This window comes from Cupressus sempervirens, chromosome 9 (assembly GCF_028749045.1).
Source record: "Cupressus sempervirens isolate cs-2001-9-10 chromosome 9, ASM2874904v1, whole genome shotgun sequence".
Lineage (NCBI taxonomy): Eukaryota > Viridiplantae > Streptophyta > Pinopsida > Cupressales > Cupressaceae > Cupressus > Cupressus sempervirens.
Genome location: NC_143126.1, coordinates 91,339,477 through 91,359,111, shown reverse-complemented (window position 1 = coordinate 91,359,111; position 19,635 = coordinate 91,339,477). Strand labels below are relative to the sequence as shown.

The following is a 19,635-nucleotide window of genomic DNA, read 5'->3' as shown; positions in this document are numbered from 1 at the left end:
AAAATTGTTCTGAGATAAGAGTTTATAGAGGCATGTTCTAGTAAATTTGTTATATCTATTAACAAAATTATCATTCTAAGAAGCCAAAATTAAAGATTTGAAGAAGACATGTTGGTGATGGTGTGGCTAAGCTCGCTCATTATAATGATACATGTATAGAAAGATATTCAAGTTACAAGGCAGAAGATTAATGTTATCGTTAAGTATAACAAGTTCTTAATGTGGTCCTATAATAATTAATTGAGGTGTAACAACCGACTCAAGGAATTGTTTTATGGATTCGGTATAAAGGAAGGACATTTTTCTTTATCATGTATGGGATGGATGAAGTGATTGTAAGTAGCACGAAGAGGGAAATGTGAAGATAAGCAGAGCAAAGCGAAGGTGAAAGAAACTTCGTTGCCGAGGTTTTATTGTATGATCTGAAGTTTGATACTTGGATTTGAAGTTTGTGACCTAATCTAAAAGGTATAACAGTGATTGGTCTGATTAACAGGACAAAAGAAAGAAATTAAATTACAGTACATACAATTATTCTGCAAGGAATAGTTGAGAGATCAATTGGACAGAGAGTTCGGTGATCTTGCCCTAGAAGTTGTTTGGACAGTGGGTCATTTTGTCTTCTACAACTCCTAACAGGGTTGGCACTACTCCTAACAAGGTTGAAATCTTCTAACAAGGATTCAAAGTCTCATAACAAGGACAAATATGTACTAAATGTTGTAATAGACTCCTAACAGGGTCCATCCTCTAACAAGAAATATTTATATTAGTACATTATCTTGTGGGCATCATTCCCACAAGGATTTTCCCTCTAAACACGGGCTTTTCTAGTTAACATATCTGGTGTAATTGTCTATGTGCATCTTGTTATGGTGGTTGTTTACTTTGTTTGAATAGATAAGATTGTTTAAGGTTGATAAATGTTTTAATTATTGGATAAATGATTCACCTCCACCCCCAAAACCCCCTCTCAGTTATCTTGGTGGACTATTGTTTCTAACAATATATATATATATATATATATATGGAGGGTTGTTATTGTAAGGTGACGATATTATCAATAGCTTGACATGTTATCATGACAAACTACATTAAGTTTATGTCCCAAAGCACCAGTAGTCATGATAATGAATGTATCATGATCAGACTACATTAACTTGTTAACTCAAAGTGTCGAAGATCATGATACTTGTCATGATAGAGTTCATGACATGTTGATTACTAGTTATTCGATTAACTTCATTAAGTTGTCTCGGATTGGCGAAATCAAAAAAACCCAAACGTTACCAGGATAAAACATATTCTTTTGGTAGGCATCAAGGATTTTTTTGATGTTAGTGCACATGTTAAAAGAATATAAGTATGATGAATATCATATGATCGATATTTCTTGTTGAATTATACTTTTGATTGTATTAAAAAATAACATCTAAGTTGATGAATATATGTTGATATCCTTAAATACATCATTCCAAGAATATCATATTGAGATTATATCTCTTCATATACTTAAGAACATAATGTGTTCTATAACAATCCTCCTTTGCCAAGAGGGAGTGTTAAAGTTTGTAATTCCATCGAATTGATTTGATCAAGAGATACATTGCTAATGGTAAACCATTATTTAAACACACACACACACACACACACAATTGTGAGGCCTCACTTCGACCCATCGTAGCATAGTGATACATTATTATTTTGATACTCATGACTCGAAATGTCGAGACACTATCTGATGCCTTGAACATATTATATTATTTCATGTTGTGTGATGCTTACTTTCAGATATTTGAGTTTGTCATTTAATGCTTTATGAATATGTATATTGGTGAAGTAAGTAAATGCAGGATTAACACTTTGATTTTGAAATTGTAATCATTAAGAATATGAGTAGGACGAGAGAAATCCTGATTGATTTAAAGATGTATGTTTTAACTTATTTGATTCGCTGATACGTATATACATATGTGCATGTGATTTTATGGGACTACTGATGTGCGCAATGAGTGTGCAGGATATTTTAGCCAAGAAACTCGATGGAGGAATGGAACTGATCCCTATGTGCCATTTGTGGAAACCTTGTTGTTCGTAACTTAATTGTATTGTGAGATGTATGAATGTATCTTCCGTGTTCAGTAAATTTTAATGTTTCGTAATTGTGTTCTTATAGTGTCACTTGACACTCGTGAATTTCATATGCATTCCAGCATGCTAGTTAGGATTAATTGTGTAACCTTTGGACCTAAGTTGAACTAAGTTAGTGCCCTTTTCGTTAATTTGTCTTTAATCGAGTTTAGTTATCCCTAATCTAGATTAGTGCTTAATCCGCATTTTGGAGTTGTTGGATAGTCCTAAATATTCCTAGCATTTGTTTGGTCCCAAATCTATTCCTAAGACCTTAAAACATGAAATCTTTATACCCAAGGGGTATGGGTATGGGTTGGGAGCATTTTCCACCCCCCAAGCCCCTTTTGTTGATTTTTGAGGTCACTCAAAAAGTCTATTTTTGCCTTTGTGCGAAAATTGAAAGTTGTTACCATAAGTTGAATAACTTCAACTCCACTTAGAGGTTAACCTTAAGTTTGGTTGAGTTAGAAACCTCTAAATTTTTAGGTGAGTGGGGGAAGTTATTACCCTTTTTGGTGGTTGAGTTTGGATCTTATTTAAAGGCCCTTTTTGAGTAGTTTTGGTTATTACCCAATCTCTACTTTTAAAGAGAAGTCTTGGAAGATTGAAGGCAAGGAAGGAAAAGCTCTTCTCAAATTGTTCATTTTATCATAACCTCTTTGTGAAGGTAGGAGTTCTTCATCTCCTTTGTTCATGTTGTTCATGTTGTGCACAATGTTTCATGCTTATGCTATTGTGTTGCTTATTGGTATGCTTGTATGTATGTTGGGTATGCTTGGGAATGATTGAAACCATGTTTTTTTGAATGCTTTTCTTTCATGTTTTTGTTTGAATTTCGAAGTTTTCTTGTATGGGTGTTTTGGCATTACTCACCCTTGAATAGGACAAAAGTGGCCAATTTCGAGAAAGATATTCAGTTGGACTCCAACAATGTAGAGTCTCTTCTCAAGATGAGAAGAGGGAGAGAGGGTAGGGTGTTATGGGCCCCTACCTGCCAGCACAAACCATGTATGAGTTTTGGCATGTAAAAAGGGAAGAACGGAAGTTCTTGAGTTATAGCCCCGATTGGGCACCTATTTTGGTGGTGTCTGACATCTCCTGTTGGAAAAATCCACCTTTCCCTAGTTTTGATTCAATGTTGAATCTTGATGTGAAACCCTAGTATGGATATGAATGTCTGATTTAGTTCTAGTTATGTTGTTTTGTCACTTGATCATTTTTTGTTCCCTCCACGATCTTAGCAATGTATTGCAAAAAATGATATGGATCCCTTGATAAGGGTCATGAAGGAAATTTAATTTGATTGTTGTAATTTCGAAATTGGAATCCTATGAAATTTGTATTTAAAACCTTTGTTGTAATGGCAAAGACGTTAAGTTTTTTTTTCTAGTTCTTTCCTAGCTGAGCCTTTGAATCAGGTTGTCAATAAAATAGTGATTGAGTAATATCGCTTTTCTTGAAATTTTCGTGTTTTCTTTTTAATTTTAGGAATAAATATCAAAATGAGATAAATGATGATGTTGAATCATGCAAAAAAAATCCACTTGTCAAAAATGTTGTTATGTTGGGAACTCGTTTTTGCTTCGTGCTTATTAGGAGAAAAATTTGCTCTTGCTTTATTATGATAGCAAACCATTTCACTCTATGATTAATCTAACTTTTTTTTAAAAAAATATAATCCCCATAGCAAATTAATCAATTTGAAAATCTATGCTTAGAAAAATAAGGACTTGAAAAAAAAATTGCCCCAAAAGTAAAAACTCTCTGTGGTTTCTGTATGGGAAACAAATTAATTCCCCCTTTGGTAACAGAGAATCTTTAAAGATTCCCCTATTTATTCTTGTTGAATAATATAAATAAATTATCAAATGGATGAGTAAATATAAAATTAATATAATCAATCAAAACAAAATATTTAACATATTAAACAAGCAAATATCCATCTTACCAACTTAACTTTTTGCATTTACTCATCTTTTCCTTGGCACCAGCTGTTGGAATGGGCTTGAAAAAGTTTTAAAGTGAAGTCAAATAAATCATGCTTAGGGTGACATCACCCTGTACTCCCCCCTTATCCTTTTTGTAGCAACAAATCTCATGGGAGGAAGCGCAATGTTCATTGTTTCTTGGAGATCGCGTGGGGTGGAAACAAACTTTACATTTTATCCCTTCGGTGCCAATTTGGAAATTTCATGCGCTTCATTAGTGGGCACGCCTGCCCATAGTGTGCCCAATCAGCACTTGGGCAGCACGCGAGTCCTTGGGTTGCGTGGGGAAACAAGTGGAGTGGGCCACTTGGATGGTAGTTGATGGGTAAGGTAGAGTTAGGGGAGAGTTAGAGGTTAGTGGGGTAGGATAGATTTTAGGTTAGTTGTTTTGTTATTTAAAAGTTTTTGTTTAAAAGTTAGTAGTTTTTGTTTAAAAGTTAGTTATAATTATGTTAGTTTTTTTTTTAAGTTTGATTAGTGGGTGTTTGTTAGGATAGTTAAGTATCTATATAGTAACTTTGTTATGATGTTAAATTAATTAAGTTATGTTTTAAGTAATTTAAGTTAGGTGTGTATAAACTTAGTTTTTAAGTTGTTAGAGTTTTAATATGTATCTATTTTAATCATGGGTTAATATTGGTTAGTTTTGGTTTATTAATTTAGTTAAAGTTTTAAATTTAATTAAGTTTTATCTTGATAGTGATCTTAATGTTATTTTTTTATATTAGTATTATGATTAGATTAGTAAAGTGTAGTTGTGATATTTTCTTTTGGCAAATCAATAAATGCTACACTCTTAATTAATGTTTAGTAAAAATTTGATTTAATGTTAGACTAATAGGATAATATAATTTGTTTGCATAGTTAAATTTAAGATCAATTTATATTGTTGCTCGCATAATTTCAATATATCGTTGAAATCTTAATGTAATAACGAACCAAATGTGGATACCAATTTAATAACGAGAATTTTAACTTTATCGATGTATTTCTTCTCATGATTATAAACTTAAGATGTATGTAGTAAACCTATTCTTGCACTTGCGAATTCAACTCTTAAACCTTAGTGAACCTAGTAAGTTTAATTATTAAAAAAAAAAATTGTGTGTTTTTGCCCTCATATTTTTGGGCATGACAACAATGATGAATAACCTTAGAGACATGTCTCTTCATGAGAATGTCTCCTCTCATATTTATAAGCACACACTAATAACAATGGCTGTATTAATACATTTGTACATATTTTATCCTTGTTGCTTCTTCAACTTTATCTCTAGCTGATATAGCATTGCCTCTTTCTTCTTGATCTTTTCCAACTTCTCTTGTTACTTCATCTTTCTAACAAGATAAATACAATGTGCTAAATTTGAAGCTTTCAAGTATCTCTACTACAAAATGTCTTTCAACTCTCATGCTCCATATAGAGCAGACAGTCCAATTTTGAGGGAAAAGGGAAAGATGTTCCTGTAAGTTCCCAAATTGTTAATATGCCTGGGTCACCTCCCACACACCCAGGGGTGTGTTCCTGTGAAATGTTACCCAAAAGCAATCCATTTTTAATCACCAACTCCAATCAGAATTTCAGCATGCCCCCAAATCCCTCATTCTGAAGAATAATAGTTGCTCCTTAAAGTGGGATAATAAAATAACTCACCTATGTTTTGCAAGAAATTTCCCCTAAAAAGATGAGAGATGTACAAACAAGAAATACTCTCTAAGGTTTGGTACTTTGCAAATCCACTTTTAGAGGGCAAATATTCCATTAGTATTATGAACATGTACATTCAACAAAGAAACATCAGCCAAAATAATAATCCATTATTCTGTGATCAACCAAATGCAGTCTTAACATAAGAGGAATTTCCATTTTACGCCTCTCAAATTGCCGTTATTATTATTGTGAAGGCCCATATAAATCATTGAATTTTAAAAGTTAATAGAACCCCCCTGAAACGTAAATATCCAAAGGAAAAAGACCTCTCGAGTGCTTTATCTTGAAGAGAACTACTACTATTTTTTTTCTCACAAAATGCATGCCAGGAACTCCTAGTTCCATATAATAGGACTTGTCATGTAAAACTTGACGAGAACTCTAAACCTGCACAGAAGGAACTCAACGTAAACCTATACCAGAACTTTCAAAATTCAAATTTTGCCTGACAGCATGTTAAAAAAATGCATTTCCTTGAAAATAAATAATATAGCCTAAACCAAGGATTGAGCATCTTCATCTTAGTAATCAAAAATTCATACAAATATGTGATGACTTTATCCAAACACCACATGTGGACATCGCTGCCAATAACAGGGGTGCAAAATAGAATCATATCCAGGAATAATACCAAAAAGTACTATATACAGTCTTAAATATATCCTCCTAACAACAGCTGATAACAAAACGTCATTATTTTTTCACATGTACAGACCCTCCGGAACACCTTCCTTCTTCTTGAACATAACCTTCTCTTTTGCTTTCTTGAAATCAACTTGCGTCACCTGAAATATTAAAAAACCAGCAAGTCATTCCAAGCATACAGCACAAGATTTAAGTGATCCTGCTTCCAAAATACTGATCAAATTCACAACTTTAATATAGATATTTATCATTAAGTCCAATTATTCCCCACAAACATTAGGAATTTGGGGACTTCCTACCATCTAAGCAATAAAGGGTGTTAAGTAGTGCTATAAGAAAACATTATATGCGCATAGTCATGTCCCCAATTTAAAAAGGGAGTACACAATATTTAATTCAGAATTGTAGATGTGTTGTAGTACCAGCCCAAAAAAACCCATCTTGTTCATGGAAAATATTTGTTACATATTGATTCTGCTTCCCTAAAATAAACACTTCCCGACATTTGTCAGTAGAATTGGCAACAAACGCAGCTTGACCTCTGCATTAATCTTATTATAATATCCTTATTGGGAGGACTAAGAACATGATTTAATGAGTTTTCCACCATACAAAATATTGTAAACAAGAGTACAAACAAAAAAAAACCTTCAAATGGCCCTCGGTGAGAATCACTTCAATCTTCATGACCACAGCCAATCACAGCCTGTTACCAAGGAAAACAAATTCACCCTTCTAAGAGTCTCTTCAAACCATCATTACATCCATTGAAAGAGCAGACACCTTAAGGTAGGGCACACTATATGCCTTCGTTTTTTATTGACATTGAACTATATACTGTGTTTATAGTCACATCCCCCACTGTTTCCTCGTTGCCATTCTTCAACCATTAACTGGGGATGTCGAGACGTTTGAGGGGCTCCCAGACTGTCCCACTGTCCTAGGGGTGCCCAGGCATCTGCCACAACCAGCAGGGCTAAAAAGGCATTTAAAATAATAACAAAATTTAGTTTTTCCTGATGTCCAATGCACCCCATCAAAGCTTCTCGAACACTATAAACACCTTAAAATCCTTATTTCTTATTCATTCACCATACTTAACGGCAAGGTTGAAGAGCAAAAGTGAAAAAAACTGAGTGAAGTGTTGCAAGTGTGAGAGGGTTGAGGAGCAAGTAGAAGTGGATCTATGCCAAGTTGCAAAGATTTCTCAAGACTAACGTAAAATCCCGCCTGTTTTAAATTTTATTTTTTTTGTTTGAAAATCATATTTTAATTTTATTCATAAATATACGTCTACAAATGCATATTCATTGGTCACTGTTCAAATTGTCATCAAGATTCAACACTGAAATTTGAATATCATAAAAAATCTTATCAGCATTGAAATTTGAATATCATAAAAAATCTTACTGATTGACAAGTCTATCATTTTTCTTATTTTTTTAATTTAAATTTAATGTTTTAAAAATAATGGCTTTTAGTAGCTTATAATTTATGTTCAAATTTTTTATTTTGTCAAACTAGGATGAAACTGTGTATCCTCTGCTTTTGGGCTTTGTGCAACTTTGAGAAAGAAAAACAAAAGTGAAATCCTTTGTTGACATAGATTAATATATATATTTTTTTTTTTTATATGCTCTGCCTCACTGCTTCATGCAATCTGAAGTACGAAAATCCAAATAAGGAAAAAGAAATTCTCTTAATCCTTTTGCATTATGTCGCAAGAATAGTTTGAATTTCACTTATTATAAACTTATAAATTCTTTGGGGAATCACCTTATGGTGTAGTAATTTGGTTGCACTGTTAATGGTACAAGAAGGTTCAAATCCCATCCTCGGCCCAAAACAAGTGTTAATGCTGGTTTGGGCCCACCTTGGTAGACGTGTAGGAATATTGGCAGGGATAATATTGGTGATCATGTTGGTGGCATAGAGGATTTCGGGAGTGGTGAACGTGTGAGGTGTGGAGGAAAGGTGTTGCAGAGGAGTTGTAGTTGGAGGTGGTGGTCATGTGAAGAGTTGTGGAGCAAGGTGTGGCAGAGGAGCTTAGGGACTTATTAGGCCAGCCCCTCGCTTGGCTGGAGTGCTTGCGGACCACGCGCTAGACTGACGTAAATTTGTCTGCTACTTAAGGTTACAGATTCTCCATGGCAGGTTTTGCTCACAGACTTTCTGTCGGGCCCACACAGGTCTTTTGTGCCTGGTGTCTTTGTATCTGATCCACACTCCTGTGAGCTTGGGGTCCCTGTTGGGATTCTGTGCTTGCAGGTCTAGATTGTCAGGTTTAGGGATGATGTCCCCCAGATTTTGGCCTCGTTAGTTCATAGCACTAGTCAAGAGCATTTACTGATCAAAAATCAAAACCTCAATTACTGAAATGTCATTGAGTTCTCATAGCATATAAGGATGAGGTTGAAGTTCAAAGTGAAACCGAATACAATTATGCACCTGCACATTACTAGCAGATTTTGCCAAGTGTATCTTTGATCCCAAGTCTCATTGAAACAATTTCAAACAAAATTAAAGAACTGGCCCAAGGCATCATCCAGGGGACACAAGGTTGTGGAAGTGCCACTTTTGTAACCTTGAATTTCAGGTAAGCATTACCAGAGTTAATGCCCACCCAATTTATATTTAACAAATTTTTGTAGATGTCTGTCAGGTGTTGAGGACAAACCTAAAGTTTGTGGCTGAGATATGTATGCTATGGGGTGTCGGTCCTGAAGACACTGCATATGCTTCTTTGTCTCACAAACCGTAGGCTCATTTAAGCCAGCCACACCATTCCACTTCTACTTGCACGTATGTCAGTTTCTTCTACTCAGGAGCCCATGCAGCAGAGGCTGGGGGGTAACACAAGTTGACAAGTGATGCTCCTAACCCACTAGCTGAATTATTCAATGTCCAAATAAAGGACAAGGCGGATGATGCCATTGGCAGATACTTATTTGTTGATGGCATCCCATTCCATGTGACTTGATCTCCTTACTACAAGGAGGCAATAGCAAATGTAGTAAGGGAAGGACTATCGTATGCAATACTAGGGAAAAAAAATTGAAGACCACAACTTTGGATAAAGACTATTCCAAAATTGTGTTAATGGAGAAAATGAAGGAATGTTAAGTGGTAAGTGGATGCGATATAGTCATGAACGGATGGATAGACATTAGGCATCATCCACTCATCACCAATCTGGCTGCATGTTCAAAGGGCCCGTATTTTTTTTATGGCAGCTGCTTGTTTGGGGCATAGTGATAATTTTTAGTTTCAAATCCTTAAGGAAGCTATTGAGGAGGTTGGGCCACTTAATGTGGTCCAAGTCGTTACAAATGCAGCCCATGTGTACAAATATGCAAGAGGTTAACTGAGGCGTGCCATGCATAATGCTCTCTGGGGCATCAGAAAGATTAATTGGATCAAAGCAGTGGACTATGATGCTAGAGTTGATCTTTATCTGCAACCGCCACACTTCACATGCACTCTTTGGGACCTCGTCTGAGAAGTAACTCTTAATACTTGTCAAGACTAAACATGCATCCTACTTCATTCTCTTATGCTGCAAGTTGTAATCATGGTTATGACAGAAAAATGGAAACAGTAAACCGATTCCAAGACAGAGCAAGAAAAGAGCATGAAGGATGTGGTGAAGAACAATGTTTTCCAGGGTGATGCAAAATATATTGCTTCCATCATTACTTCAGTTCTCTAAGCAAGAAGATATAAGGATACCAATGCACCTAGCCTTGGAGAAGTGCAAGAGGACCCCACGTTAGCATTCTAGCCAACCATTCCTCGGTGATGGGAGATGATCAGCACTCCCTTGCACATGGCTGCCCATGCATTGAGGCCCAAGTGTTATGTTCAAAGAACTGGTAGAGTTGTACCCATACAGGGTGCTAACATGAAGGTCAGGTTCACAAGGACCCTCCAAAAGATGAATCATCCTATAGAGTCCAACATCATTTGTATTTGAGTGTAGAAAATTCTCCACCCTTAGTCTCCTCCCACCCACCCTACCAGCCGCAGAATTATTCTGAGTAGGCCAAGATGGATAGGATAACTATTACACAGGAGGACCCAGTTTTGTAGTGGAAAATGCATGGACCGTATTCTTTAATGACCACTATAACCAGTTGTTAACTATCTCAAGTTTCTAGTTCTTTCGCTTCTGAGAGGAACTAGACTATTTATAGTTGCATGAGCATCCACTCCCTTAAAGAGGAACAAGATTACCTCAAAGGGAGGCAAGAGAAGTCTGCAGATGTATTGTGCATTGGATCTCATTGACCCGCAACACACTTTTGTACAAGGAGAATCTAGCAACATAGTGGGTACATAGCCAAAGGAGCCAGCAGGGTTTGATGAGGGGTGCTAAAGTTACACACGTAGGGCTGGTTGGTATTAGCATGGAGATGGTTGACCATCAAGTTGTTGGCATAATAGTTGCAGACTGTGTTGAAGAGATGTTACAATGTATGCTTGATGTTCAATTGATCAGTTATTGTCATGTCCCCATTTTGGAGGCAATTTGATTTAATTAATTTAATTAATTAGATTATCCAAAATAATGAATATTTTATGAGGATGACTAATTAATTATTTTAGTTAAATAAATAAGTGGTATTAAGTTAATTATTTATAAAGTTATCAAATAAATAAATATTAAAAGGTAACTTTATATTTAATTAATTTCATAAAGTGACTTGAATTATAAAATATTTTATAAAGTCACTTAATAGATAAAATAAAATAATGTTCTAGAAGCTTCTGGAGAAAGTGGAGGAAAAAGAATAAATAAGCACCCCGGGCTTCATTCTAATCATCCAGTTGTTTATTTCTCTTTTGACATCAAATTGTGATTCAATCACATAGTCTATTGTGGAACCAAGTGGTTTCAAATAGTCAGTTGATCTTTGGGAACGAAAACTCCCTTGGATTAGCATAACTGAGGAAGTGAAATATCTTCTGAAGGGTTGCACATTTGGAGGTGATACTTCAGTCACTTCAGCTAGGGCATCATTGGGCCTAAGGCCATTTTCAGCATTTCAGCATTTCAAAAGACATTTTTAGCAGGGCCGAAATTATTGGAGGTCATTTCTAGCAGGTCAGAAATTATAGGAAGCCATTTTAAAGCAGAACCGAAAAAGAAATCCGAAAAAGCAGGTTGCACATTTGGAGGTGATACTTCAGTCACTTCAGCTAGGGCATCATTGGGCCTAAGGCCATTTTCAGCATTTCAGCATTTCAAAAGGCATTTTTAGCAGGGCCGAAATTATTGGAGGTCATTTCTAGCAGGTTTGAAATTATAGGAAGCCATTTTAAAGCAAAACTGAAAAAGCAATCCGCAAAAAGCAGGCCGGAAAAGAAGATCCGAAAAAGAAGCTCTGAAAAAAGCAATCCGAAAAGGCAGTTCGAAAAAGCAAACGAAAAAAGCAAATCCGGCAAAAGCAAGTAGAAAAAGCAAATCAGAAAAAAGCAAAGCAGAAGGGGCAGCATTGAACAAAATTATTTACAGCCATCTACAATCAGGTTCTTCACTTCTCATTTGGCATATTTTCTGAGAAATGTAAGTTTTCAGCTGAATACAAAATATAGCTTTAGCACTTCACTATTTCACATTATACTTATCTTTGTTTGCCATTTGGCATTATTGGTATCAAAGGAAGGCTAGGATTTTGCAATTGAAAGAGCGTTGTAATTTTTAGACTATCTATATTGCAAACCTAGAGTTGATGATCAGCTTATTAGTTTGCATTCTAATTGTTTGACAAAATATCAATTGGCTGTAAGTGCTCTTTTTGGCATAATTAATGTTATAATTTTGCATACTAAGTGTTTATATTAATGACACTTGGTTGTAAGTGCATTAATGCCATCTTAGGTTGCATCCAAAGTATTTGTCATAATTACTAGTTGTTGTAGCTGCATATTGCAAGTAGTTCAATCACATATTTGTATTGGATATTGTCAAAATTAATTGCACATTCATGTTAGGTCATTGTTTAGACAATCTGGAGTCTTTTTTGTAAGCATTCTCTTTGAGGCAAATCGAAACAAGAGTCATTGCAGCAATCTAAAAAGTTATATCAGTCATATGACCCCTTGTATGCAAAGTGTTTGACAAATTCTTCGAGCCTTCAATCAGCATTTTAAGGTCGGATTTGAGCGGGATTATTACAGTGGTATCAGAGCTTGCTTGCAAAGTGTTTGACGAAATGTCAAACCACTGAAGTATAAAGATTTTTGGTGTTTGAAGAAGTTATAACCTGTTGGGGTTATTACAGTGGTATCAGAGCGGTTTTCTTGCCATCCTGTGGGGTGAGAACTAAATTACATGAGTGATCAGCACTCTACTTTACCCAGAATGGATAGGTATAGTACAAAGTCTCAGAGGACACAATCTTGGACAATTGATAGACAAAATATCCAGAGTCGGAATAATTTAGACATTCAAGATGAACTTAGAAAAATAAGCCATAACATGTCTGAATTGTTGGTTAAGCACCACCGTATAATGAATGGCATGATGTCCGACCCAGCTAAGGTGGATAAGTTGACTGGATTTCTATTTGGCAGATCTTCTCGCAAAGCACCAAATGATACAGTGAGAGATGTTACCAGGAACCTTAATGAGGAATTCGAGAAACAAGCTTGCAACCAGGCAGAGGTTTCAATTCAACCACAGGAAGAAGTGGTGAAGGATATTACGCTGATGGATAGTAACCGTCAACATGATACTCAAGTTGAGACAGTTGTATACAGGTTGCCAAAGGGTGATGTCTCAGGTACTCAGGATGTTTCTGTTCCAACAGGCAGTGACTACAACGTAGTGGGTTCAGATGATGATTATGAGGATGTTGTTGTGCATAATGGTGAGATACTTGGTAGAGATGAGCAGACATTGAGCATTCATGACTTTGCTGAGAGAGAGTACCAGGCACAAATAGATGCTTCGTCACATGAGGTTGAGGCTGGTAGTACTTCACATGATTTGTCCAGCCAGCTGAAGGTGAGCGAAGATAGTATTGTGACTTCATTATCTCATCATGACAGAATGCAGGGTATGATAGAGGATCACATCCGGATGATTCAGTTACAAGGTAGACATAAGGGAGTTCAGGGAAAGTCTTCTTGTGTTGACTTACAGGTGATTAGGGAAGGAATGGGAACGATGAAGTTGAGTTATTTACATCTTCTATCAGATCGTGACCATCTTCTTAGCCTTGTCGGAGACTATTCAGATGCCTTGAGGAGGAAGGAGGAAGTTGACAGGCTTTCTCACAAGCTTGAGGACACTCGAGCTTCTTTGGTGAATACTCCATTGGCATTACAAGACTGGGAGAGACATGGGTATAAGCATGGCATGGAGTTGAGTTTAGTTTCATCTTGCACTCCTGATACTCAGCTTTCTGCAGTAGGCGGATCATATGTGGTCGTTGATAGTGTTATGAGTTCATCTTGCATTCACATCCAGGATACAGGGACAATATCAGACAGGTATGTGGAGTTAGTTGGTACTAGTCATATTACTCAGGTGAGGAGTTTGCTTGAGTTACCAGCTGATTCTAGTTTACAGATATGGACTCGAGATTGTTATATTGGCGTTTGGGATTCAATTGATTGGAGATCATTATCACTTTTTGGTAGCAGTGATTGTTTGGATGCTATCATGGATTTGATTAGCAGATTGCACGGTGTTATCTTTCCTTGTGCCAGCAACTTGTCTGATGTTGGTATTAGTTTTTATTCACCGGTGTTGGGCATTGTTCATATATCCAGTCGACCATTATTGCTGGAATGTGTTGATAATCTTTCATATTTTGCAGTGTGTACAAATGAGTCCCAAGATCATATTGGCATTGATGATATCCAGGAGGATGCAGTGGGCAGTTTTGAAGACTTAGTTTCCTTGGCAGTTCCTTTTGGTACAGAGGAGTTGGACAGCAGTGCTACAGATTTTGATACTCCGTATGTTGACATGAGCTTTGGAGTTGATTCGCAAGATATGGTTGGTAATACTCTAGAGACCAGTAACTTTGAGGATACTCCTTTAGACAGTGCGTTAGAGGAGGTTTATAGGAGACAGTCTAGCCAGTGCCATCATGTGTTCTACTCAGTTGAGAGTTAGTGAGCGAGACATTGCTATCGCTTGCCAACATTTCGATGCTGCTCGTCAGTTGTTAGCAGTTTATGGATGGGGTTCTCCTACTAGTGATGAGCAGGGAGGCAGTTATCTTTCCTTGACAGAGTTCCACTCTTTATGGGAGGCTATCCGGATTCTGAGACAAAATTATATGCAGTTGGTAGCCAACAGAGATTATCTTATGGAGTGGGGGAGTACAGCATACGATGCATTTTTGGCCAAGGAAGATAAGGTGAGTGAGCTTATTCAGCAGCTCGAGGTGACTTCTAAGATTCTTGAGAGTACACAGTTGGCTTTCGAGGAGTCACAATTTCATTTGGCTAAGGTGACCATGGAGTTAGAGCGACTGCAGTCTTTACCAGATTATGTACAGTCACAAGCTGTGGCGTCTGGTGATCTGAGGATGTCCATGGTCGAGATTGTCAAAGACAGTGGAGATGGGGATGCATCCATCCTTGATACTAACATTGGCATATCGGGTTCGTTCCCACTAGAGTCAGGTTCAGTTGAGTTGGGTGTTGTAGCAGATTGTTGTGGTATGCCTGACATAGTGGTGGCCTCTAGTATTGATGGCATAGAGACTAGAGATGTTGTATCAAAGATCATGTGTGATGTTGGTGAGCCGACAGTTGGCATGGTTCCTGCTAGTAATACTCCCTTGGTGATATCTTCGGAGGTAGTAGTCAGTTCCAACATGGTTAATGATCAATTGCAGTTAATTTCATCTGGATTGTAGTCTGAGCCACTGACTAAGATTGGCGCATTCTATCGGCATTACACTGTGAGGTATGCTCATCAATTTACCTTTGATGACCATGTTGATGAGATGATGATACAGAGATGTACTTTGGTTCCTAGTGCTTGTCATCAGTTATGGGTCGGTTTGACACCTCAGAATGAGAGTTGTGATGGGCATGACATGGCGATAGATTCTGTGGTTGACAGCTTGATAATACATGACTTAGAGCAGGAGTTTGGGAGTGATGCTTCAGCGGTTGTTATTATTGATTCTACTCCTTTGGCTATGACATCTCCTGACTTAGCTGGTGATCAGTCACAGTGGGTTGTATCACTTGTTCATGGTGAGCTGTTGACTGAGGTTGGTTCTTTTTATCAGCATTATACTGCAGGGTATGTACATCAGTTAGTATTTGATCCTTGTGTTGAGGAGTTGATGGCAGGAAAATTTGGTTTGGGTTCCATTTCTTGTTGTTTATCTTGTGATGTCTTTTCACCATCAGCAGTGCATGGGAGTTATGGTTATGAGACAGTGGTCGGTGATCTGCCAAGTTGTGTTGACTGCAGGAGTTGTACAGTGTGTGGATTCTCCATACTTAGTACAGTTTCATTCGGGAGCATCCACCATTGTTGCAGAGTTGGATTGTACATTCCGTATAGACCATTGGGATGCGTTGATGGTATTTATTGTGTTGGCAGCTTGATTTGTCCACTTTACTTGGGTTCTAATGTTCTAAGAGTTTGTGTCTCGTGGGTTTTTGACTGTGGCAGTTGTGATTTTGGAGTTTGGTTGAGCTGTAATTGTCAGTTTGACTATCAATTCCTCTTGGTTATATTGCAGAGGATATTGCAGGAGCCTATGTTAATTGATAGTAGTATAGTTCATGACTACATTTGGGATCCAGGCAGATTGATTGGTTTATTGTTCAGCCATTGCTTGGGGACAAGCAATTTCAGGAAGGGCGGACTGTCATGTCCCCATTTTGGAGGCAATTTGATTTAATTAATTTAATTAATTAGATTATCCAAAATAATGAATATTTTATGGGGATGACTAATTAATTATTTTAGTTAAATAAATAAGTGGTATTAAGTTAATTATTTATAAAGTTATCAAATAAATAAATATTAAAAGGTAACTTTATATTTAATTTATTTAATAAAGTGACTTGAATTATAAAATATTTTATAAAGTCACTTAATAGATAAAATAAAATAATGTTCTAGAAGCTTCTGGAGAAAGTGGAGAAAAAAGAATAAATAAGCACCCCGGGCTTCATTCTAATCATCCAGTTGTTTATTTCTCTTTTGACATCAAATTGTGATTCAGTCACATAGTCTATTGTGGAACCAAGTGGTTTCAGATAGTCAGTTGATCTTTGGGAACGAAAACTCCCTTGGATTAGCATAACTGAGGAAGTGAAATATCTTCTGAAGGGTTGCACATTTGGAGGTGATACTTCAGTCACTTCAGCTAGGGCATCATTGGGCCTAAGGCCATTTTCAGCATTTCAGCATTTCAAAAGGCATTTTTAGCAGGGCCGAAATTATTGGAGGTCATTTCTAGCTGGTCTGAAATTATAGGAAGCCATTTTAAAGCAGAACCGAAAAAGCAATCCGAAAAAGTAGGTTGCACATTTGGAGGTGATACTTCACTCACTTCAGCTAGGGCATCATTGGGCCTAAGGCCATTTTCAGCATTTCAGCATTTCAAAAGGCATTTTTAACAGAGCCGAAATTATTGGAGGTCATTTCTAGCAAATTTGAAATTATTGGAAGCCATTTTAAAGCAGAACCGAAAAAGCAATCCGAAAAAGCAGAACCAAAAAAGCAATCCGAAAAAGCAGAACCAAAAAAGCAATCCGAAAAAGCAGCTCCGCAAAAAGCAATCCGAAAAGGCAGTTCGAAAAAGCAAACGAAAAAAGAAAATCCGGCAAAAGCAAGTAGAAAAAGCAAAGCAGAAAGGGCAGCATTGAACAAAATTATTTACAGCCATCTACAATCAGGTTCTTCACTTCTCATTTGGCATATTTTCTGAGAAATGTAAGTTTTCAGCTGAATACAAAATATAGCTTTAGCACTTCACTATTTCACATTATACTTGTCTTTGTTTGCCATTTGGCATTATTGGTATCAAAGGAAGGCTAGGATTTTGCAATTGAAAGAGCGTTGTAATTTTTAGACTATCTATATTGCAAACCTAGAGTTGATGATCAGCTTATTAGTTTGCATTCCAATTGTTTGACAAAATATCAATTGGCTGTAAGTGCTCTTTTTGTCATAATTTATGTTATAATTTTGCATACTAAGTGTTTATATTAATGACACTTGGTTGTAAGTGCATTAATGCCATCTTAGGTTGCATCCAAAGTATTTGTTATAATTACTAGTTGCTGTAGCTGCATATTGCAAGTAGTTCAATCACATATTTGTATTGGATATTGTCAAAATTAGTTGCACATTCATGTTAGGTCATTGTTTAGACAATCTGGAGTCTTTTTTGTAAGCATTCTCTTTGAGGCAAATCGAAACAAGAGTCATTGCAGCAATCTAAAAAGTTATATCAGTCATATGACCCCTTGTATGCAAAGTGTTTGACAAATTCTTCGAGCCTTCAATCAGCATTTTAAGGTCGGATTTGAGCGGGGTTATTACAGTGGTATCAGAGCTTGCTTGCAAAGTGTTTGACGAAATGTCAAACCACTGAAGTATAAAGATTTTTGGTGTTTGAAGAAGTTATAACCTGTTGGGGTTATTACAGTTATTATGTTGTCATTGATGTCAACTTGAAGATTGTTTGTTGACTATTTACCAAGAGCATTTTTATAGTATGTATAGAGTGCAAATCAGCCTGAAAGTGGTTGGGAGTAGAAACTACAGTGTGTGGTAGCTATGGATAACTAAGGTATTTCTCATCATGCATAATCTACCATCGCACAAGCTGAAATCAAGTTGGTCAAAAGTTACGATGGATTTAAGTGTAACAAAGCAACCTAGTTGAGCAGTTAGTAATGAGCAGTGAATGATTTTTCATTACAGTCTATCAAATCGGTGATGTGTCAGATGCTACAATTCAGAATTTATGATCTATACTCTCTTATATGATCAGTGTTCTAATCGCATGTGATTTTGTTTACAGGAAGACATGTTTTGGATCAAAGTCCTAGAAAACTTAGAACAGTCTATTTTGATCCTCAACCGGTAACGCTTGCGCCGACTCCAGTGGGTCTTCTGCAATGTAAACTTGTGTGATATGTGGCAATGATGTCACATCAATGGGTTTGATGAATTGGTCATACATTGGTCTATATGATCAAATTTATTTAAGTTATGCATTTTCATTGGAAAGAGTACAAAAGGCCAGAAGTTCTTTGTTGAACCAATGTGCAGTTCAAATTGGAGATCAAGTGGATTTAGTAATTATTGGATTAAGGTTTAATAATACATTAATATGGTTTGGTTAAGTCGGTGACCACCATAGAGATTGAAATGTGTATTTATAAGACAGAAACTTGCAATTGTAAGTGTGTAGATCATGAATGGTGTGTGTAATCAAGTTGGTAGTTGAATTCTTGCAAATAGAAGCAGATGTTGAGCTAAATTAGATCTGTACAAGCAATTGAGAAGTACCAACCCAGATCACTTTCCTTGTTGAATCTTAACAGGTTCTCCAAGTCTAAATCCCTTATTGGGGTTGCTCTTAACAGGGTGAATAGGATCCTAACAGATCTAAAGATTAATTCCCTTAACTAGTTAGCTAATTAACTTTAGAAATCCCCTACAAGGTTACTCTTAACGCGGTAAAGATCCTAACAGGGCTAGAGGCAAATCCCTTAACTGGGTGACTCCTCACTGGGTCTGCTCCTAACATTGTCCTGCTATGTCTTTAACACAGCGCATTTCAGGAAAGTGCAAATATTTGTGGGTACTAATTCCCACCGTGGTTTTCCCTCTAACCAACAGTTTCCACATGAAGAATATTGGTGTCTTTGTGTTACTTGTGTGAATATTTTTATGATTTGTTTTACTTCTTGTTTCCCAAGTCAACATTTTTTGTTGATCTTTGTTGATAAATTAGTAAAAGTTTGAATCTGATATATTATTGATTCACCTCCCCTTGCAGTAATCTTGGACCGTAGTATATAAAAAATTGGTCTCAGAGCTTAGGTCCTCTTGGTGGAAAGCCTAACAGCTTGAGGTAAAAATGAAGATGATGAAGAAAGAAGGTACAAAGATTTCCAAATCAGAGATCTATATGGTGTGATAGGATGGAGATC

At 36.6% G+C, this 19,635-nt stretch overlaps 1 protein-coding gene across 1 annotated transcript in view; it reads right to left on the bottom strand.

Moving 5' to 3' along the window:
• Positions 1 to 6,288: 6,288 nt before the first annotated feature.
• The window catches only part of LOC149537771 (26S proteasome regulatory subunit 4 homolog A), a 77,381-nt gene continuing 64,034 nt past the window's right edge, over positions 6,289 to 19,635 (bottom strand). Inside the window, exon 6 of the mRNA XM_089799161.1 lies at positions 6,289 to 6,617. Within this exon, the coding sequence (XP_089655287.1) occupies positions 6,534 to 6,617 (84 nt within the window). The 3' untranslated portion in view covers positions 6,289 to 6,533. The remainder of the gene's footprint in view (positions 6,618 to 19,635) is intronic.